The sequence below is a fragment of the Echinops telfairi genome, unplaced genomic scaffold (assembly GCF_000313985.2).
Source record: "Echinops telfairi isolate 266 unplaced genomic scaffold, ASM31398v2 ScPeMD7_7407;HRSCAF=8445, whole genome shotgun sequence".
Taxonomy (NCBI): domain Eukaryota; kingdom Metazoa; phylum Chordata; class Mammalia; order Afrosoricida; family Tenrecidae; genus Echinops; species Echinops telfairi.
In genome coordinates this window covers 1,098,466-1,123,043 of record NW_022111307.1, presented here as the reverse complement: position 1 = coordinate 1,123,043, position 24,578 = coordinate 1,098,466, and the positions used below count along the sequence as shown (strand labels likewise).

Genomic DNA, 24,578 nt, shown 5'->3' with positions numbered 1-24,578 from the left:
GGTGACCATCTTCTCAAATGAGCCACCCAGAACACAGTCCTTCCATCGGCCTGGCTTCGGATTGGAGGCTGGTGACTCGGGATAATGACCTTTAGGACCCCTCTATTGGTTACAGCCTGTTACTATTATTCCTACTACAATTCAGAATGCCTGCAACGGGGTGTGAGGAAAAGTAATCGACCAGTGATTTCACATCCTCAGGTAGCAGAAACACAGACGTCTCTGACAGAGCTCCAACTATCTGAGTGGTCCAGGGCTGACATCTGCTCATGTGTCCCTTCTGGACAGCGTGCTCACCGAAATGAGGGACCTTCTTCAGTACACTGCCTGCTTTTTTGCCTTTTTCTCTGCTGGGTTCTTGATTGTGGCCACCTGGACAGATTGTTGGATGGTGAATGCCGATGATTCCCTGGAGGTAAGAAGTCAATAAATTGTCTTTCTGGCCCAAGCCCACCCAAATTTTCTTATAGTTATTCTGCCATTCATTATATTTATTAGGATAAGCAATGAGAGTAGTAATAGCTAACCTAGACTAACTACTTAGTTACCTACTTCTTACTTCTCTACACTATTAGTTCAACTTCTTCCAGTAAATCTATGAGGCAGCTTTGTTTTCCCCATTTTACAGTAGAGGTTACCAAAAGACCACCCCCCTTTTGAAAATAAAAGCAAGTTCATAACAAGATAATTGCATATTCCTTATTTGTCATTGCTGCACCTACCCTTCTCTTAAATCGGAATTTGCTCAGCTTAGTTGAGGCTTTAAGAATAGGATGATGAACTTTCTTAAGAAATGGTAAAAGTCTAAGACGAGTAACTCAAGGCATATGGTTCAAGGCATATGACATGCACATTGTATCCAATAGAATAATTATATTTCAAGGACTTGCCATAGTCGCAGAAAATACCCCAAGAGAGAAAATATATTTCCAGTACATTTGAAAGAATAAGGGATATATCGGGGTTTTGAGAAATTCTCTCTTAAAAAAAGGAACTGCTCTTGGGAATTGACTACTATGAAAAAGGAAAAAAAATCACACTTGAGAATTTTATTTTTCTCACTCAAGAATCTCAGAGAGAAGTAGTTTTGAGTCAAAATCATTGCCTGTGGAGATAAGAATCTGAAAGAGATAGAACTGCATAAAAGAATAAATCATCAAAACCTGCTGCTATCCTATAGATATAAGGTTTAGGGAATTGTAGGTAGGTAAAAGAAATAACATATTAGAACTCAATAGATGTGTATATAGAGAACCTAATTTGCTCTTTCATGTATATCCTACACGTAACTATTTATCTGAACAAATGCTATACCATCGCCACTCTGCCATTTAGTCAAGATAGCCAAGAGGGAGTCTCTATCTGTCTGTCTGTCTATCTATCTATCTATCTATCTATCTATCTATCTATCTTTCCCCTGATTTTATTTAAGAGACTCGAGTTAGTGATATAAATGGTGAGTAATAATTTTTCTATAGTGCTGTGTATTATTTTTGCTGCTTATTGTTCTTGCTTTCAACTTCCTTCTGACCTACACATGGCATTTCAAAATCAATTGAGTTATAAATGCCTCTTTAGTGCTAGTGCTAGAAAATATTTCTTGAAATTGTGATAGATTGAAATACTGTCTAACATGCTTTTTATGAGTGAATCTAATCATGTATATTTTCTAGCATGCATATAAGTAGTGAATACACAAAAAAATTATACGTGGTGCTCAAATAATAGTGCAGATACAGCATTCTACTTCTATTAGCTTATGAGGGTCTAACTGCTAGTAGATTATGATTAATAGCAGAAATACGTTGGCTTTAAGTATAGTTAAATTCCATTTGTAAATTATTAAAGGATGCAAAATTAAATATTAAGGCTTTTTAAAACCTTTTCTAAAACAATTTGAAAATTGTTCTACTTAAACTGAGTGAATTGCCGGCTTCATTTGATGTGAAATGGAGTTCGGGGAAGGGTCAACACTGGCTGAGTGAGAGGTTGGATGTTCGGACCTTTGGATTGCCTTCTTGGTTTATTTAAGTACATCCAACCAATTTTCCACCTGCCTTGTGAAAGTACATTTCTAGTTAAAATGAATGAGATGTGCAGTTCAGGTTATTCATCTCAAGTAAATTCTTGTAAGACACAAGTTAGTATTTCTGAGCTTCTTTGTTATTTCTGGTACTTGAAATGTATTGAAATAAACATTTCCGCAGAAGCCTCCAAATCCTGTAAGAAAAAAGGTTCCCCATAAGAAAGTCCACCTTATTTGTAAGCAGTCTTTAATAATAAGCTCTCATAAGTCAACTGTATATAAAAAGATGAGATTATCACATAATAATTGCTTCTGGAATTGGCTGGAATATAAATGTATACTATTATTCATAACATTTGCATGTGCATAGAGTAAATGACTTAATTACATCACTTTCACCCTTTTTAACCCAACCACCATGTAAACATCGCCTCTTGTCTATATTAACCATCCACTTTAATCAACTCTTGAACAAAAATTGACACAACAAAGGTTTGAAACACAGGAAATTCAGGACCAGTGGCGATACTAGGAGGGTGGAGGAAAAGTGAACCGATTACAAGGATCTACATATAACCTCCTCTCTGGGGTATGGACAACAGAAAAGTGGGTGAAGGGCGATGTCAGACAGTATAAGATATGACAAAATAATAATTTATACATTATCATGGGTTCATGAGGGAGGGGGGAGTAGAGAGGGAGGGGAAAAATGAGGAACTGATGCCAGGGACACAAGTAGAAAGAAAATGTTTTGAGAATGATGATGGCAACAAATGTACAATTGTGCTTGACACAATGTAATTGTGTGTAGATTGTGATTAGCGTTGTATGAGCCCCCAATAAAATGATTTAAATAAAATAAAACAAAAAGAAAAGTACGCCAATGGAAAATGTAAACAAGAAGGGTGTTATAGGTTCCTAGCTTTGCTAGTACTTTAGAGGAATATAGGCATGAGAGTTGGAAGATGGCTTCTATTGCTCACTCAGAATAACACAATGTGAAATATACACCAGGTGCTTTGCTCATCCTCCGTTTTAAGAGGAATAGCAAAGTTAACAAACAAGGATAGATCTTCCTCAGAAGTGAATACTTAATCTGGAGGAAAGATGCATATGCAGCTATGACGAAAGAATGTTTCAGCTGTTACTTCGAGAAATAAGAGGCACGCCATGAAGGCCGAGGAAGCACGATTATTCTTTCCACCGGATATTTGAGGGTGCGTGTTGGAGGAAAAGACGTTTGAAAAAGACATTCTCAAGCGGCTGCAAAGGATTCTCCAAATGATCCCCAAAGTAGAAATGGCAGCAGATGGCGTTTACACACAGAAATTGCAGCATGGCCAAATAAAGAGTGAGGGAAAACCCAGGGTGTATTAAAAGACTGATATGAATAATAGAGTACACAGGCAGAAAGGAGCTCAAATTCAGGAAGCAGATGACTTATAAAGGAGGTATCATTTCTATTAGTCCATTGCAAGTCAGTTCTAATATAAGTCAAATACTTGAAAATTCTCATTCTTGTCTTTTGTTAACAGTATTCTTATAAATCTGACCTTTGAACATCTGAAAAGGATCAAAACAGAAAATTATATGATGCTACTTTAATATAGTATATATGACTAATAATTAGGTGTTCAAAAATAAGCCAGATTATTATTATAAGTGTGTTTCCTTATCATTTAAATGGGTTGTATGCTCAGCACTACTTCTTAGGACAGGCATGACTCAGGCCGGAGAGGTGTAGGGACTCCAACCACCAGAAGGCCAAGCATGGCAGTGCTCCGGGCCTATGGATGCTGGCATTTCACCCCTGAGCGAGCTTTCTAGGTGAAGAGGGACTATCGAGCTAGAACACCAAGGACTGGCTGCATCATCGGAGGGTTAGAAGTAAGCATGCTTGTGCATTTTTGAAAGATCAATAATTATGACCCTTCATGGAAAACAATTGGAATGAGGACGAAAATGAGATATCAGGAGAACTATTAGTTTGTTTTGGCGACAGCCCTGGAGGGACAGCATGGTGCCAAGCATGGAAAGACATATAACAATTTCAGAAACACAAAATAACCCAAATGGATATATTTGATAATTAATTGCATGTGGGGCAAGAGGGTAATGAAGAGGGAGAAGTCAAGGTTGATATCCATTTTAATGTTTTTAGGCAATAGGAGGCATAGTGGACACACTTACCTAGAATTTAAATGGAAGAAAATAAGCGACTATATACAAGTCATCATACATAACTACCTTCAGGCCATTCCCCCAATTGCCGTTTCTGATTTAACTTATTACACAATACCATGAGAGGTGTGGGAATATGATGATATTTACTGGGTATGCTCACAGATTGCACTTGGTGCAAGAGCAACCTGAGATTAAATTTACCCTTACCAAGCAGTAGGTGCATGGAGTTCGAGAGACTTTATAACTGCTATAAAGCACATTTCCTCTTCTGAAAAGAGAATAATAATATGTACATCATAAGCTTTTATATAAAGAATAAATGAACTTTTGTATCTGAAGCAATTACCACAGTACCAATCAAATACAAATATCCAAATATGTCTTTCTCTCCCCCCCTTTCTCTCTCTCTCTCTCTCTACACACACACACACACACACACACATATGCCCCACACTATAGCCTTCTCTCTTTTTTTTTGCTGTTATGGAGGAGGCAATGACATTTTGTGTAATGTTTGCTGAAGAGAAAGATATGAGATTGTAGTTTATTCCCATTTTCACTATTGATTCCTTTGAGGACATTTCATTACTGCTTGCTCTGAGCTTCAGTTTGCAATTTTTGTATTCATGACAGTTTCCTTTGTTTATAACCAAGAAGAAAAAATATACAGTCATAATACCAAGAATTGTGTGTTAAATGCTCACACTTAAATAAAATAAACTATGAAGTAACAATATCATTTATTTGTGAACTATATTGCAGTATCGGTAATTTTTAATTATTTATACTGAAATAGAAAAGAGCTTCTCAGATTTATTAATCTCTCAATTATAAAAAATAGAAGAATGTTTTCACACAATAATCTCATTTTCAGTTAACCTTTTTCTAAGTATTTACTGAGAATGTAAAGCTTGTATGATTAAAAATGTTTACTTCTAATGGTTTTCCCAAATTGAAATTAATTTTATTCCAATAATCTGAGTCTCCCTTGAGATGCATATTTGTATTAATGATGCTACAGTTTCCTCAGACATAAAATAAAAATTATTGTGCCAAGTATGCATTCTGATGGTACAAATTTTACTTCCGAATAGATTTCAAACATTTCTAAAAAACACTTGAGTTGTGAACATTCTCATTCATCTCATGAGCTATGGTACCAAACAACAATTTACGCGTGTTAGGGATTCCTGATGCATTTGTCAACATGAATTGATGGAAGACCTAGTAAGATGCTTGGCATATGTGTTGAAAGACTGAATAAATGAAGAAATAAGATGTAAGATGATCGTTGGAAGTTTCACTTTTAGGCCAAGAAGTATCTCTGTGTGGAGACCACTACTTTTTTTTTTCCTTTCTCATTTTTCAAGACAGGTCTTTTATCTTGCTATGGTTTAAATTATTTTTGGGATATGGATTTGGTGCTTCTTTTTAGTTGGATAGAAATAAAGTTCTACCCCTCAAAGATGCTTAGTAAAGTTAGTGAAGAATATATTCTTGTGCAGAGAATATAATTTTTTCACCCTCTACTTCAAAGTAGAGAAAGAACAGAAAATTATTATTTGTAGCCATTCACTCAATATACATTGGGATCTCTGCTGGATCATAATTATTGCAAAGCTGTAATACCAAAATTTTATAAAGAAAGCATTCTGAGATATTAAATATATGACATTAACAAAGAGTAAAATCATTGTTAAAGCAAAGCATTTAGATAGTTAAAAATAAAACAAAATGAATTTCACTGCTGTATTAGTCTGGGTGCTTTAGAGAAACAAATCCACAGAAACTCATGTATAAGAGAGAGTTTTATATAAAGGGTAAGTGCACATCAAGAAAACATCCCCACCCAGTGCTGCCCAAGCCCACAAGTCCAATATTAAACCATATGTCCGACAACAATCCACAAAGTCCTCCTCCATCTCACAAAACATATGCAATGATGCTGATTGCAGGTTGAAAGCTAAATCAGTGAATGTGTAACCATCTCAGAGCTGGCAGGGGTCTCCACACACCTGCTCCAGCACCCAGGGCTGCATGGGGTAGGTCAACGTGGTTTCTCCTCAGGGATGTCTTTCAGGAAGTGAGCCTTGCCAGCTGAAGCAGGCAACTGGCTAAGGCAGCTGCACCCTGGTCTGACCATCAGAAAGCAGAAATCCAAGAATTAGAAAGGTGAAGCTCACCAAGCCATTTATCCCTCCACCCTTCAGTTAATCCCACATGTGTTTATCAGCAAGGTTGGCACAATAAACTGTCTCAACTACCATCCAGTTGATGCGTGACTCATAATGACCCTACAGGACAGGGTAGAACTTCCCTGTATGTTTCTGAGGTTGTAACTGTTCATAGGAGTAGTAAGCTTGTGTTTATGTCATATAACTAGGAAGACTACAAAAATTTTGTAATACCTACTAAGTTTGCACAAGTAGTGTGTCCGTTTCTCATACCATGGTGACTCATGTGATTCTGTGATGCTGAAAATAACCCACTGGTATTTCAAATACCAGCAGGTCACCGATGAAGGACAGGTTTCAGCAGAGCTTCCAGATTAAACAGACTAGAAAGAAGTAAGAGGTGAATCACTTGTGAAAAATTAGCTGCTGAACATCTTAGGAATAGCTGGACATTATCTGACAGAATGCCAGAAGATGAACCCCACAGGTTGGAAGGACCAGAGTATAAGAATGGGGATGACCTCCTTGTTAAAGTGAGTCAGTCTTAATGGGATTGGTGAGATAATGCTCTTAAGAACATTATTTGCTGATGTCATCTCCCCTTTCCATTGAGTCAATTCAGACTCATAGAGACCTCATAGGGCCGGGTTGAATTCCCTCCATAGGGTTCCAAGACTAACTCTTTATAAGATTAGACAGTCTCTTCTTTGTCCCATGGACCCGCTGGTGGTTTTGAATGCTGGCTTTGAGGTTAGTAGCCCAATGTGTAACCCATTACAACACTAGGACTCAACTCAAAATGAAAAGAACAACAGTAAACATCCTTTCATCGTTGGAACATATACCAGGTTGAATCTTGGAACACTAGAAGTTAACAAAAATGCTATGAAACATATAAAACTTAATATCCTAAGCATTAATGAGCTGACATAGACTGGCCCCTTGTAATCAGATGACCATTTGGTTTACTGTGACAGTGAAATGAAGTGACTTATTTTATATAGATATTCTATCCGTAGCTATTCGCACCAAACTGGCTTAATTTACTGATGGGCCTGAGAAGAAGAGAGGAGAAGATAGTGATTGATTTATGTAATTCTGCTGTCAAGCATTATTAATAGAGCTCATTTTTAGTACCATTCTGATGGGTATAAAATAATCCAACGCAAGGAGGGGAGATTCTCACTAACAATAAAAATAAGAGTAGGAATGGAGTGCATCTTTTGGACATTGAGAACCCAGAGCATTGGAATTCCTGATCCAAGAGTCAGCTTTGATACTGAAAGAGTGGCAGAGGAGCAGCAGCAGTAGAACCAGGAGCCAGTGCACGCAGAGCAAGTAAAGCTGAGGGCTTTTGGATAAGAGTATGGTTCTGTGGAGGGGGTTGCCCCTGAACATGTAGTTTCAAGAGATCGTTTTGCTGACTCATGGAGCTGAAACAGGTTCTGGGAGTTGAGGTTGATAGCAGAGTAGCATGCCCTTTGCATATTTACTTAACTGATTCACTGCCATCAGTTTGATGCCAACTCATAGAAATCCTATAGGACAGAGGAGAACTGCCCTTATGAGTTTCCAAGATTGTAACTCTTTCGGGGGGAAGGAAGTGGGGGGCCCTTATAGCTCTTTAACAATCCATAGATCAATTCTGTATCAAGCACATTTGTACATATGTTGCCTTCATCATTTTCAAAACATTTTCTTTCTACTTCAGCCCTTGGTATCAGTTCCTATTTTTTTCTTCCCTCCCCACTGCCCACCTTTATGAACCCTTGATAAATTATTATTATTTTCATATCCTGGGTGTGTGTGGGGGGAAGAGAACAGGTGATACATGGATCCTTGCGATCGCCTCTCCATTTCTCCCCCATATACCACCATTCCTCTACCCTCATGGTATTGCTACTCCCATTACTGTTGCTGGCGGGAGGCTTATCTGTCCTGGATTCCGTGTATGGAGAGCACGTATCTGAACCAGTGTACATGCTTTGGCCTAGTTGGGTTTGTAAGGTAGAACTGAGGTCATGTTAGTGGGGGGGGGTGGCATTAAAGAACAAAAGATGTTGTGTGTTTTGTTGGTTCTAAACTGCACCCTGGCTAATTTGTCCCTTCTTTGTGACCCTTATGTGAGGGGATGTTCAATTGTCTACAGATGGGCTTTGGACGTCCACTCTGATGACCTAAATTTGCATCAAGACGATTGTTTGTTTGGGGTCTTCTGGTGCCTAAGACTTGATCCTGTTGACATGTCATGACTACACAGACTGGTGTGCTTCTTCCATGTGGGCTTATTTGTTTCCCTGCTAGATGGCCATTTGTTTAACTTCAAGCCTTCAAGCCCAGATGCTATTTCTTTTCATAGCTGGGCACCATCAGTTTTCTTCACCACATTTACTTATGCACCCATTTTGACTTCAGTGAATGAGAAGGTGAGCATCACAGAATGCCAGGTTATTAGAACAAAGTTTTCTTGAGTAGAGGCCCAATGACTGTCTCCTTCCTCAATACTTACATAAATATATGGACATGGGCCTATATCCTTATCTTCAAATATTAATATATTTTCATATGTACATGTGTATATTTATACCTCTATACATGTCTTTTGCCTCCTAAATTTTCCCTTTATTTCCTTTTACTTTCCACCTGCCCCAATATCATGTTCAACCTTCATTCAGCCCACAGTAATTCCTCTTGGCTACATTGCCCTTGATCAAATTCCACTAGGCATCCTACACCCTCCTTGCCATTTGATTTTAGATCTCTTGTTGTTCCCTTATTCCTGGGTTGAGATTGTAACTCTTTAGGGAGTAGAAAATCTCATCTTTCTCCAGAGAAACACCTGGTAGTTTTGAATTTCTGCCATTGCATTTAGCAGGCAAAAACATAACCACTATGATACTAAGGCTCCTCTTGAGCATTTTCTAACAGCCCTAAAAGAGCTGTATAACACAGCTGGAGCAAGGCAAAGGTCAGGCCAAAGGCCTGAGTGCTAAAGAGTGGCCTGTCTGAGGCCAAGCAAAAATTAAAATGTCCTAATGAATAAATGTATCCTGAGCATTTCTTACATGAATTGTAGTCTGTTAGCTATCCTATAGCTATGAGCATGTATGTGCGTTGGTGTGGCCCTTTCAATGAACTACTGAAAGCAGCTACAGATGTAGAATGCTGTGGGAAGGCTGCAGGTGTCCGAATAGGGTCAAAAGGAATAGAAGGTAGAGGCATGTCTGACTTCTACCATGTGATATTCATCCTCGGGAGCTAGAAGAAGTCAGATGTGGTTTCTAACATCATTTTTATAGCTAGAAATGACATATTGTAGAAGAATAGTGCCACGTTCAATGTTAAAAAGAACATTTCAAGATCTATCTTGAAGTTCAATACTGTTAGTGCTTGACTAATATCCATATGCTTACAAGAAAGACAGATTGAAATTACTATTATTCAAATTTATACTCTAACCACTAAAGTCAATTATGAAGAAATTGAAGAATTCTGACAATTTCTATGGTTTAAAATTGATCAAGTATGCAATAAAGATGCCGTAGTAAACTGATAAGAAAGTGTCAGAAATTCAAACTAGATTCAGAAGAAGACATAGGATCGGGGATGTCATTATTGATGTCAGATAGATCTTGATCAAAAACCGAAAATACCAGAAAGAAACTTATTATATTTTAACATCTTTTCAAGTACATTAAACTGTGCAGGTCACAACAAACTGTGGGTAACATTGTGAATAGTGGGAATTCCAAATCGCATAATTGTGTTCATGTAGAATGTGTACACAGAACAACTGGCATTCATAGGAACAGAACATCAGGATATTTCATAGTTCAAAATTAAGAAAAGTGTGTGGCAGTGTTGTATTCTTTTGTCATACTGGTTTAATCTCTACACTGAGGAAATAAGCTGAAAAATTGGACTACATGAAGGGCCAGAGGAAGGTTTATTAACAATCTGCAATATGCAGTTGGCACACCTTGCTTGCTAACAGCAAAGATAACTTGAAGCTCAAAGACAGAAATGGAAAGACTGCAGCCTTCAGAATGGATTATAACTCAGCGTAATGAAAGCAAAATTTCTCAAAAATGGACTAATCAACAACATCGTGGTACATTTACAGTACATTAAAGTTGTCAAGGATTTTTTTAAGCTTCCAAGTTTAGTTTAGTTGATATTTTTAGTATGAAAACCCATTCTTGGCTATTTACCATCATAGTGGTGTTTAACAATTTTCCTTTCATGATTGACTAATTTCCCACAGCATAAGGTCCCCCAAGTTTACCCATGGTATAATGTTTTTCACAGATTAATTCTTTTTTTATTATTGGCATATAATCCACACATAATACAATTTAATAGTTTGATCCTATTAAGAAGAGTTGCACAATCATTGCCACAATCAAAATATTTCTTCATTTCTTGTAGTTAATATTGTTAGCTCGTCATGTCCCCTTTTACATCCCTTGCCATGTCTCTGGGTAATTATTATCCCACAATACCACAATCAAAACATTTTATTCTTTCTTTTAGTTATTGTTATTAGCTCCCTACTTCCCCCTAACATCCTCTGTCATGCCAATTACTGTTTTTTTTTTATTAATCCAGTTACTGTTTCTATACATGTATGTATCCTGTATTACACATACAGAAAATGACATCGAAAGAAACAATGGGGGGGAAAAGACAACAAAATAAAATAGAAAAACTTCAATCAAAAAGGAAGCAGAAAATAGTGAAGAGTCAAAATGTGGTAAAGGAAACAGACGGTGCTTGCTATCAGAAAGAATAGTGTCTGAGATATTAAGAGGCTGTCTTTTTAAAACAAGCACCCATCTAAGTGAGGAGTCAACTAAGTTCATATGGAAAAAGCGCACATTGTGTGATTCAAAGACTATAAATAATAAAATCCAAATCTGGAGGAGGGAATAGTATCAGATCTCAAATTATGAACACCGTGTTTGCAGAAGGCTATGCATGGCAGTGGAAGTCCAAACTCCATTTGCAGCATCCCAATATCGACTAAGCCTCTGGTGAATATTCTCTGATCATAGTTCAGGGATGTGGGTTGCCTTGCATCAGACAGATAGCATTGACGTTGATTATGGTAGATACAATTAGGTTAAAATCATTTGATCTTCCTTTTGGGTCCATTTTAATACTTTCATCTTACTTACATCCACAATCAAGTCCAGGGGAGCATCAGTCAAGACATCAAATGACTTATTACAGTGGGTAAATTGACCCCAACAATGTGCATTCATTTTGAGGCATAAGTTGCACTGACCAAAGCCAGGATCTTTTCAATGACCTCATATGGATGTGAAAGCTAGAACACAAGTAGAGAATGTGTGAGAATAAACAACACATTTGAATGATGGTGTTGATGTAAAATACTGAATATATCATGGGCTTCTAGCACAATAAACAGATCTGTCTGTATGAAGCCAGCCAGAATACTCCTTAGAAACAAGTATAGACTTTGTCTTATGTATTATGGAGACTCCAAACCCTGAGAAAATCATCATGCTTTGTAAAGTATGATGTAAAGAGAGTCAGTAAAAAGGAGGAATGCTTTTATTGAGATGGAATGATATAGTATCTTTTACAATGGGCTCAGTCATATCGATGATTGTGAAATTGAACAGGATTGGGTGAGGGTTGGGTCTGCATTACATAAAGTTGCTATGAGCAGGCACTGACTCAAGGCAACAGAACAACAGGGTTTGCATTATATATTATTCCTTGCAATTTATACCGTTATCCCATTTTCTACAAATAAACAAAAAGAACTCTACCAGATAAGATTATACTTTATCAAATAAGCTCAGTTTCCTTAGAAGCTTATAAATATAAATCATAAGTAGAATAGAAAGGTCAGCAACATATATATCTTTATTTTAATATCAGTCCCTCAGCCTCATTAAGACTTACAGTAAATTCTCTACAGTTTTGAACTAGTGAAAAATATTAAAATATACAAAAATTTAGAAACTCTGGAATTTAAATTAAAGTATCCAAAACATAAGAAAATTAAAACATTTCAAATTTTGTATCTAAAACATCATTTACTATCATATTCTTAAGAGTTTTACATCGTAATAGATGTTGTTCTTAAGGGCCATCAAGTTGGTTCCAACTTACAGTGACTTACTGCCTAATCTGTGCCACCTTCACATTGGCTGGTGACTCCTTGTTTCAGTAACTGTATCAGTCTAACTCACTGGGGATTGTCCTGTTTCTCACTAACTTTCTACTTTACCAAGCATTTATGTCTGTCTCTGTGGATTAGTCACCCCTGATAACATGTTGAAAGTCCATGAGACAAAATCTCATCATCCTCTCTCCTCGGAAGAATTCTTGTACTTCTTCCAAGATAGATGGTTTGTTTTTGTTGTAGTGAATTATACTCTCAGTAGTCTTCAACACCATCATTCAAAGGACTCTTTGCCCTTCATCAGTAATTGCTTCATGTCCTCGTCACTTTCACTAAGCAAAGGTTTGTCATTTGCATATTGCAGAGTCTGTATTTTCCTTGTTCAGTTTATGGAGTCAAGTTGACATATGTATCCGTCACTCTTTGGTGGTATAATGTAAGCATACCCATTTCCTATTCCAAAGTTACAGTGTGAATTCTTGTTATGAATTGAAACCATCAAACTAGTTTTTCTCCTTCAGTAATGGTCTTTTGAGCACTTATGTGTGAAAAAAGAAGGGTTTGTAGATTCCTTGAAGGAAAACCCTACGTCTGTCTGTCCTGATCATGTATCTCCAAAAAAAGGTTTAGGTAGCGTGCTGCCCAGTACTTGGCAGGAAATGAATATAGTTGACAAAATGTTGCATTTCAGATTATAGACAGCAGACCTGGAAGATGGATGCATACAAAGGCCTATAAAGATAATGAAATATTTTATATGGTTAGGAAACCACGGGGAATGTGGCTTGTACATACAAACTCCACATAAAAGGACAGGCACTACCATTCAACTGTTGCAAATTGTTGCTATGTTACTGGGAGTAGAGATCCCTAACCTGATGATGAAATTCTAAGAGAAGCCAGAAATTGACACTTTTCTCTAAATCTCTAGATTCTGCCTTTTGGGAACTAAATGAAATAAAAAGATTTCTTCTGGTCTCATATTTGTTACTTTTACATTATTGTCATTCCCTGGTTAAACTAACTTCTCTATTTAGAAGATAATCCACTCCTTATCTCAGTATCAACAGATATCCATTGACATATAATTAGTATAGGCTGTATTATTTTATTAACATATAAGTCACATGCTCAAAGTAGAAAGATTGTATTTGAAATCTTTTGTTTTAAGTGATCCTTCGAGATAAAATATTATCCCTGAACTTTTAGATTTCTTGCCCTTTAAGAAAGGTTAGTCATAATATTTTAAGCACTGCTCTGCTTTGTGAAAACCTTGTCTTACTACTTCTTAAGAACTTAGGTTTGCCAGTCTTTTTGGGCGTTCCTACTAAGGCATTTTTCAGTAGAGCGGTAAGGAAATGAAGATGTATAGACAAGGCGGGCCTTTCATAAACTTCAATAACATAAAGCCTTTTTAACCTTGTTCTCTTTGCACAAAGGCACCTTTAAGAGAGTCTCTGTTAAGTGCTATATTAACATAGAAGTTTAGTTAATTAGAGCCACTATTGTCACGTACCTTAACTGAGTGTGAATTCCAAACAATCTAATAGTTAGCCCCTGAGCATTAATACCTAATGAAATTGGATTCCTTGTTTCCTCTAATGAGCTCATTGCTTTGCTAAATATGGTCATTGCAGGTAAATGATCAATAGCCTTGAAAACGACACCACTACTGGATTATTTTGGCAAGGTAGAAATGTTCTTTTAGTGTCAAATCAAAGTATTCATATAGGCATTTCTAAATAACTTCCTACATGACCTTAATGTCGTAGGTCTGTTATTTTGTGTGTGTGTGTGTCTTTCTCCTTCCCATATGAGGTCGACAGCAGGAAAATGTGGACACTGATTATAGAATAGTGGCCTCAAATCCACTTCACCTAGTTTGAGTTGGAATAAACTGGATTTCCTGTTTCTGCTAAGCGAGGGATTGAAAGTCTATGAGAAGATTTGTTTTCTGTTATGGTATAATAGTTCAGTACAAATCATCTCGACTGAATTAACTAGACCCTACAACAATTTACCACAAACTGGGTGACTTCACACAACTGAAATGTATTTGCTGATTAATATTCGGTTCTTGTAGCGGTGTCTCTCTCCTCTATAGAGTCGATCTTGATAAGCCCAGATAATCTAAAGTTCTTGAGAACTTTAAGGAGCCCTGGTGACACTGGGGCTATGTATTTGACAGCTAACCTGAGATGGGCAGTTAGAAACCAGCAGCTGTTCTGAGGGAGAAATCTGGGCCTTTCTACTCCCGATAGCAGGGAGTTTGGGGTTTAGATCATAAACCCTATTATCCCGCAGGATACATCTAGTGCTTAGCAACATTTTCTGTCGCTGGGGTTGAGTAAGAAGCTGCTGCCCTGACTTTAGTGACTAGAATAGACTCAACAACAGTGAATTTGGTTTTTGGGTTTGTCAGAGGGAGGCAAGGTTGACAGGGTGGGGGCTGTAGAACTGTGTAAATAGGAAGACGTGGGCCTCACCCAACAAACTGCAGCACCAGAGACCCCTGAGGCAGATGATTGTGTCAAAATTCATATCACCTTAATTTTTTTCATTTCATTCAAAATACCTTTCATTACTGAAAACGTAGTTTCAACACAAGTATTCAACCAGAAAATAATTCAGTCTTGAAAGAGTTAATTTAAGCACCAGGGATTAGGATAACTTTTGGGAAACTAGATGGAACCCACTATATACAATTTTTTCTACATTAGTTCTGATCACTGAAGTCTACATACAGCCATATTATGATTACTAGGATGTTTAAGCACTTTAATAAAATGATCATTTATTGTGGAAATCATTTATATAGTATATATATTTGTAAATTTTGATTCTGAAAAACAAGCCTTCATTATCTCCTCTATATATGTAAGGAAATTGGGGCTCTAAAAAGATAAGATCTTTCCCAGTGATCCAACACAGCTAATAAATTTGTATTAATCTACATTTAAAGGTTGTGATTTTCCTACATGAGCTTAAGCTTTGTGCATGTATACATTTAGATATTCATATATTTATTTATAAATTGATGTGCTAATGTACCGAGACTTGTTTTCCACATTCGCTATTTGGTCACTGCAGTTCTCTGGGTCTGAGAATTTGCCATTAATCCCAGAACGTAACTGCCAGATGAAGCCTTTGAAAGAACAAGACCCAGTGAAGCTTGGCTGGGGAATAGCTTTGGGTTCTACTTCAAGCTAAGGCTTACCTTTCCTAAAGTGACCTTTTCATGTCCAATCCTACAATATATTAACCTGAAATAGAGTTAGCCTTTTTAAAATGGCTTTTACATATTCTGTGATGTTTATGATCAGACAGATGTAAACTCTTTTCCAGCGTGTATTACATAGTTTCTTGGAGATAGCATTTAACCAGCTCTTGTTTCTTCATTTGTAAAGTGAAGCAAAAGAATAGTGATCATCTATTGAGTCTTTGTACAAAAATGAGAAAGTATTGCTGAAAAAGTGTCTGATTGATTGTATACACTCAATTTTTATGATCAATTATTACTAATTATACCATATATACTCATGTATAACTCGAGTTTTTCAGCAAATTTTTAAAGCAGTTTTTGTGGTAAAATTAGATGCCTCCACTGATAATCGGGTTGGCTTCTACTCAAGTATATACAGCAAGGATTTTACTTTAAAAAGGTACCACATTAAAAAATTGTAATGGAGTTAGCAGTATGAGAGTGTCATTTAACACACAAAACAGATTCAAAGTGAAACACGGGGCACAGAATTTCATGTCCCGAGCTTTCTCAGAGGCCTCTTCCTTTACCTTTCTCACTCCAGGTACCTCTCCCTCCCCTCTTCTGCCCCTTCCCCTCTCTCTTCCTATCTACTTATATAGACAGATGGAGAGATGAGGCTTTCTGCTCCCATAATGGATTACAGGCTTTTAAACTCACAGGTGCAGTTCTATCCTGTCCTATAGGGTTGCAATGAGTCAGAACGACTTCATGGGAAAAAATATTTTTTAATATCGTTAATATATATGGTTTATATATATAGTTTTGCAAGCAAAGTATTTATATTTTCTTTCCTTTCTTTTCCACTCCAATTATAACCTCATTGGTTGTAGAGTAGTTAACTTCTCAGCTGCCAACCAAAAGTTCAATAATTCAGGCCCACCAAAAGATCTGGTAATCTTCTCCAGAAAATATATCATCCTATAAAGAACTAGGAGGTAAAAACTACATATAGACGTATAAATATAGACATATATATGTAAATATATTGATATATGAAGATAGGGGCATCAGTATATAAATTTATATGTTATAATTTTAAAGTAGCAGAAAGACTTTGGGCCTCTACTTAAGTCTTCCCTCAACACAAGAACATTTTGTTCTAATAATGTGGCACTGTGTGATACTCACCTTCCTAACAACATCACTGAAGACAAAATGGGTGCACAAGCAAATTTGATGAAGAAAGCTGATGGTGACTAGCTATTAAAGGATATAGCATCTGGGGTCTTAAAGGCTTGAAGTTAAACAAACATCCATCTAGCAGGGAAGCAACAAAGCCCACATGGAAGGAGCACATTGGCCTATGTGATCTCGAGGTGTCTAACAGGATCAGGTATTAGATGATCAAACACAAACAAATTATATCAATGTGAAGGAGAGGGGTCACAGTGGACACCCAAAGTCCATTTGTTGATAATTGGACATTCCTCACAGAAGGGATGGATGGAAGGGACAATTCATCCAGGGTGCAGTATAACACTGATGAACACACAATATTCCTCTAGTTCTTTAATGCTTCCTCCCCACCCGCCCCCATGCCCACTGTCATGTCACCAGTTCTACCTCACAAATCCTGCTAGAACAGCATATGTACATTCATACAAATAAGAGCTTTTGCCACACAGAATCCAGGAGAGGTAAACCCCCTGAGAAACAGTAATGGGAATAGTGATTCCATGAGAGTATGGGAAGGGAGGTGGGGGGAAGGGGGGAAGTGACAGCAATGATGGATGTATAACCTCCTGCAAGGGGGATGAATAACAAAAATTGAGGTGAAGGGATACATCAAGCAGTGTAAGATATGAAAAAGCAATACTATGTAATTATTAAGGGTTCATCAGGGTGATAGGGATGGGGGAGGGAGGGAATAAAAAGGAGCTGATATTAAAGGTTTCAAATAGAAAGAAAATGTTTTGAAAATGATGATGGCAACATGGGTACAAGTTCACTTGATATAATTGATTTATGGATTGTTATAACATCTCTAAGAGCCCCCAGTAAAATGATTTTAAAAAGAAAAAGATTTCAGCCTAGGAAACACTAAGCTCCAAAGTCTATAGCCTATAAAGTAAAAATGAGTGGATGCTATACAACCACAGCCTTCCAACTAGGTTGTGAGTGACAGAAATAGTTCATGCTAGATTGCTAATACAAAGGTTCACCCACCCAGTGGCACTACGGAAGAAAGGCCTGATGACTTGCTCCTGTAAAGATTATGGCCCCCAACACCCTGTGAGGAAGCTCCATGTATAACACAGCGGACCCCCAAAGCCAGGATTTGCTTGATGGCAATGGCTTTGTACTTTCATATTCTCTTACCACCCTATTCTGTTATTTATTTGTTTATTTTTGGAAGGAAAAAAATTCAAGATAATTCTTGGTTAAACTTTACTAAACTATCCTAATATATTCAAGATAAGGTTGATTTATAATTGATACCAGGAAAACAATCATATTAGTTCTATTCCATATGTATGCATCTGTCAAGACTATTTTCAGTTGACATGTTTACAATTCTGTGAAATCCACTGTGATGTACAGTTTAATAATAAAAGATTGGAAGGCTTAAGGAATTGGTACCATTTATCTCCAAGTGGTCACTTGTAGTCCTCTGCCCGATATTTCCATGTAAAAGTTATTTACAGCTGTTATATTGTATGAAAGTAATGCTCAGTTGTTGACATCCAGTTTATAACTTAAGAATTTATAATCTGTCAGGGTAGGATGAGCCAGGATTTTAATATTTCATTTACAGGTGACTTTTTGTATGTCTTGCTTAGGTACTAATTGAAAATTTATACGTACTATAAAATAGTATCTTTCTTCTTGGAACGTAGTGTTCACAATGAAGAAAATGCATTAATGTAAATTCCTAATAGACTCAAGATGTCAACAGTTATTACGTATTGCTATATATTTTTAATGAGTAAATATCAGAGAGAAGAAAATGATTGGTCGCCAGGAAGAGAACTCAACGATGGAATTAGCCATTGCATCTGAATATATTTAGAGTTGAAATTACTATCATAATCATGACTTAAGTTCTGCCCTCCAAAATCAGTAAGTAGATTCATTTCCTGGTGGGGAATGCTCGAGGGAGAATACTGTAAATTCATTGTTTGTTGCAAATTAAATTCTGATCACGCTTGTAACCACTGTGCTTTGCTATCAAACCCACAATCGGGTTTTCCCTTTGATCCAGCAGAACTCAAGTGTGTCTGCACGAACCGTTTCACTCTGTGTCTTCTCCACATCCAGGTGAGCACCAAATGCCGAGGACTCTGGTGGGAGTGTGTCACAAATGCCTTTGATGGGATTCGCACCTGCGATGAGTACGATTCTATATTTGCTGAGCACCCATGTATGTATGCTGTACACCTCTGCTACCAGGGATGGCTGTGGTGAAATGGCCCGCCAGAAAAGAAGGACATAGGAAATTCAGCTTTTACATCGTGTGTTTTTATCTTGATACAACTAGGAAAAAAGGCTACAGTTTGTTTTAAAAGCTTCAGATGGAAATGGAATTCTTTTCTGAAATGTGAATTGAAGATTTATTTTTGTTTGTTTCTTTGTTTGCTTAACATATTTTATCTTTTAACATGTATCTCTAGATTCCCTAATGGTAGAATCTTTGCTATCCCCCAAAGGGCCTGACAGTTATGCACAGTTGGCTTCTAATAAATGCTTTCTGAATTGAAAGGAATTCTTTAGGGTTCTGTGATTTTATGATTAGAACTGACAGGTTCGATGAAAAGCAGTTTAGAGATTTCTTTCATTCAGGACCTAGTTCATACAGAAAGTTTACAGCTATTTCGATGGAAAATTTGCTAAGAAAGAGCAGGCTAGAGATAGTAGTACAGAGATTAAAAAGAGAAAAAATAAAACCGACCAGGCAAATAATCCAAGAAAAACACCCAGACTGTGGGGACCAGAGCGGCCAGTGAACAGATACATATCGTCGAACCATCTCCTTCATCTTTCTTCTTTCTATCCAGCTTTAAGTTCTTTACATTTTAATAAGCTGACTCATGTTTTTATGAATAGAAATATCTTAACCAAAAAACAAGACAACACCTTCTCAATCCTGCTCCATAGTTAAAAAAAAAATTAAAGACATCCCTCCAAGAAATACCAGCCCTGTTGTGAAAGGAAAGCTGTTTTAGCTTCTTTCAAAGAAAATGATGGGTGATGGCACCACATGGCAAATTCTTTCCTCAAGATAAATGAAAAGTAAACCCTTGGAATGTGACTTTTCCCGTATTTCAATAGCACTCTTTCAGTCCATAAAAGGCACTTAAAAGGAGCAGTGCTTTGAAATAACCTCATCTTCCATTAACTAGTTGAGTGCCTGAAACTTTTTAAAACATATTTTATTTCTTCCATTTGTTAAAAAAGTTTTCCTAAGGCCGTTACATTGTACTCTTTCCCCTCTGTGCTAACCTAGCCCTACCTAGCAAGTTGTATGATTTGGTCAATAGGAATGGAAATTCATGTGGACCTTAGGCCCTTCCAAAAATTTCATAAAGATATGACTCCCACCAGCTTGAACTGGCAATAAAAACAAAACAAAGCAAAAATCCTCACTGCTATGGAGTGAATGCTGACTCATAGTGACCCCTGGTGGGTTTCTGGGACTGTAACTGTGTAGGAGAGTAGAAAGCCCGGTCTTTCTCCCGAGGAGCTGCTGGAGGTTTCAAACTGCCGCACTGTGGAGATCGCAGCCTAACGTGTGACCACAACACTACCAGACGTCCTGAATTGGCACGAGCTCTTTGAATATTTTCTAGTGCTCCTTCATATGAAATTTTAGTAATGAGTCCTGTAATAATTTCTTGAATTAAGTTTCAAATAAGTATAGTGAACATTTAGACATTTAGTGATTCAGCATTTCTGCAGAATGGTCATCTATAACACTTGTAAGATGATTTCTGGTCAGGAAAACATTTATGTAAATTCCCACTATGTCCCATGCACTCTCCTTGTATAGCAATAAGATTACATAATAATCACCCTGGTGATGCAGTGGTTTAAGCACTTGGTTGTTAATCAAAAGGTCAAGAATTTGAACTCATCCTCAGCTCCATGGGAGAAAAGATTTCTTAGTTGTATAAAAAAACTCATTCTCATGTTCACACCAATGAACGATTTGACATCTAAGAATGGGCCTGTGTTACTGTATGTGATTCTCTGTTCATACATCTCTGTGAAGGAACAGGTTCCTTTTCTCTGTCATAACCACATGCCCTGATCTTCCAGTGAAGCTGGTGGTGACGCGGGCATTGATGATTACTGCAGATATTCTAGCTGGATTTGGATTCGTCACTCTGCTTCTGGGTCTGGACTGTGTAAAATTTCTCCCTGATGAGCCCTACATCAAAATTCGCCTCTGTGTCATTGCTGGAGTTACATTACTGATAGCAGGTACTGGTTGGGACTAGAGATGGGAATACAGATACTCATTTTCGGACTGGAGGTCAAAGAGAAGGATGCTGTGCAACACAGAACTTCATTTTATGATCATATGTAGCTTGCTAATCAAGATTAAAGAAGCTACGGACACCTCTTTCCAAACGACGTTTTTCAGTTCTTAAATAGTTATGATAAGATCACAAATCAAGGCTTACTGATGTCCTGGGGTGGTAGTAAAACAGATGACTTCTGCTCTCCCTTATTTTTGCACATCCCCTTATGTATATACTAAGCTATGATTTGGAAGAGAAACAAGAAGAAGGTCAAAGAAAGAGATAAAGGGAAACTGCCCCAAATTTAGCTGCTCATGAATTCTCAGTATTGTTATTGCCATGCTGAATGATGCCAGATGCCCTTTCACTTCTTTGTCAGGTGCCCCAGGGATCATTGGCTCTGTGTGGTACGCTGTTGATGTTTATGTGGAACGTTCATCTCTGATTTTGCACAATATATTTCTTGGCATCCAATATAAATTTGGTTGGTCCTGTTGGCTTGGAATGGCTGGATCTCTGGGGTGTTTTTTGGCTGGAACTATGCTCACCTGCTGCTTATATGTCTTTAGAGGTAAGAACAAAACAAAATAGCGCACACCCATACTTACCAACACAATGGAAACACATTTCACCAGCACAGAATAATGCCACTCATTTAATCCCTACTGAGTTCCATGGAAGATAACAATTGTTCAATAATTACTGAACAACTGAATTACAAGACTTGAGCCTCATTGCTCAGTCAGTGGTAAAAAGGAAACCAAGAGCTAAAATTCTCTCGGAGATTCAAATTTATAATGATTCTTTCAATGCATTATAATCTCATATATCTACTGTTAATCTAATTTGTTAAATTTACACTTTTGAGCTAAACATAGTGGGTTGAAAATAAAGAAGATAGCTGTTTTAAAGAGTTTAATGTGTTTCTCTTGAGTTTCTAAAACCATTACCTTAAAAAAGCTAAATCAATCTGCTGTGTCATTGAAAAGAATGGAAACTTTAACCAAATTTTCAAACAAAAAGTAACTTTAATGATGAAAACTCCTGGTACTTTTAAAGTAAAATTTCCTTAGAAGATTCCTATCTTTGTCCCCATACTTCTTAAACATTTTTATTGACATATAATTCATAGATCACACAATTCACACACAATCCATCTCTTGGGTTAAAGCCTATTAAAAAAACTAGTACAATAATCACCACAGTCAATTTTGGAACATTTTCTCCATTCTTACACTCATTATTAGCCCCTCATTTCCTTTCAACTTCCTCTCCCATAACCCTAAAAATCTATTAATCCAGTTACTGTATCTATAGATTTACCTATCCTGAATTTCATATACCGAACAAACATACCCTCAAAAATTCCAAAACAATAACAAAACAAAACAGAAACAAGCATTAATAAAAGTAAAGCAGAAAATATTAAACTAGAATATATTTAAAATAGGTCAATTGTAAGGTGTTTAATTTTAATCTAAGGTATCTGAATGAATCCACTTTCCAATTCACCCTGTCATGCACATCCCGAGTCAATGGTCAGAGGGGATTTCTTGGAGGCTTAGTCCACATGGGCACCCCGCAAGTGGACTTTGGACTTTCACTGTCATCCATAGTCATCTGTAATCTGGGTGCTCAGAATTTAAGCTCTAATATAGTCCCCTTCTTTGGTCTTGGATTTAAATATGCATAATACTTGGATCACACAGGCTAATATGCTTCTCCCATGAGGACTTAGTTGATACTTCACTTACGTGACTGCTTATTTTAATACTAGCCTTTACACCTCAGACAATATCCTCTCTGATGCCTGGGCATCATTTGATTTCTTCACCATATTTTGCTGCGGTGATATCTTCATGAGGGCAAGTATTCATTGGGGCCACATAATTAAAGCTATTGTGTTTTAGACTGGCCTACAATAAGTGCAAGCTCGAAATCCATTCATGTATCTGTGGCTTATATATGTCCCTGGTTTGTTTTAAAGACATCACTATCATTTTATTGGATAATATCAAAACTAATTCCCCTATTCTTACCCCTTTCTTGAGTGAATATATAAAATGACACTATGCCCCCACCACCGCACCTTACCCCTGATTAACGGGAAATATTTGGTGCTCTAGAGCTAATTCTGATTTTAAATCATTCTGTAAGTGAGCAGACGGTCACATTTTTGTCTCACAGAGTGGATGCGAGATGGAATTGCTGACCTTTTGGTTAGCAAGGGGGCAGTGGAGCATGAGGCCACCAAAGAACATTCTTACTGAACTATGTTTACTCTTGCACTAACTTCTTTCAGATGTCGAACCCAAGAGGAACTACCCTTACTCCATGAGGGAGGCTTATTCAACTGCGGCTGTTTCCATGGCCAAGTCATCCATAGCACCTCGGACAGAGACTGCCAAAATGTATGCTGTGGACACACGGGTATAAAGTACCGTGTACCAGCCTGTGTTTATGCACTGCTTAATGAATCAATCAATATATTCAAGTTAATAAACTAGCATAAATTCAGGACCAACTGTCATTTAGACTCTCTGTTTAATTAAATCCGTTTCTCAACTTAGTCAAAAGTCCATTTCTCATTACTTTTTTCTATTATTATCATATTTTTCCTCATTTTCTTTCTTTTTACACACCCAGTTTCTCCATCTCTCTCTCTCTCAGACACACATACATTTTAAAGATAAGATAAGATAAGATGGCTAGGCATTTGAAATGTTCATTTGTGATTTGTATGTTGCTGTTAGAAATTGTGACATGGTGATATTTTAAAATGAGACATTAATAAGAGAAAACGATTTTCAAAAGAAATGATCCTCTTAGTTTTTTCCCCAGCTTTGATTTACTTTTGTATTCTCAATTGAGAGAAATATTTAATAAATTTAAAGAAAATGATTCTAACATAATTAAACTACTATATGAAGTGTCTGCCATTGCTCTGATTTTGTTAAAACGGTAAAAGAAAATTCCAAGTTCATGTACTGACCATCAGTGGACATTGAAGACCAGAAACTGCTGTTCCCCTGTGATACACACACGCGCGCACGCACACACACACACACTAATTGCCAAAGGGAAAAGTTAAATTAATTTGGGAATCGATGGTGACTTTCTACCTCATTAACAACATACAGGATCTATGTACTATTTCACCACTGCTCTGCTTTTGTGTACATATTGGCAAATTATTACAATACAGTTGCAATAGCTAAATCAGGAAGTTGAATCATTTGTTGATTGAACATCCAAATATGTTTCAGGACTGACTAATATAAGAATTCACCACTTTAAATTACTACCGCTC

At 37.1% G+C, this 24,578-nt stretch overlaps 1 protein-coding gene across 1 annotated transcript; it reads left to right on the top strand.

The window, feature by feature from the left end:
• CLDN16 (claudin 16) lies at nt 1-24,197 on the top strand. Its single transcript, XM_004713401.2, is given in 6 exon segments — nt 1-282; nt 284-415; nt 19,065-19,167; nt 21,063-21,227; nt 21,648-21,839; nt 23,571-24,197. Coding segments are annotated over 6 exon segments (924 nt in total). The 5' UTR covers nt 1-84; the 3' UTR covers nt 23,705-24,197.
• Nucleotides 24,198-24,578: the final 381 nt, after the last annotated feature.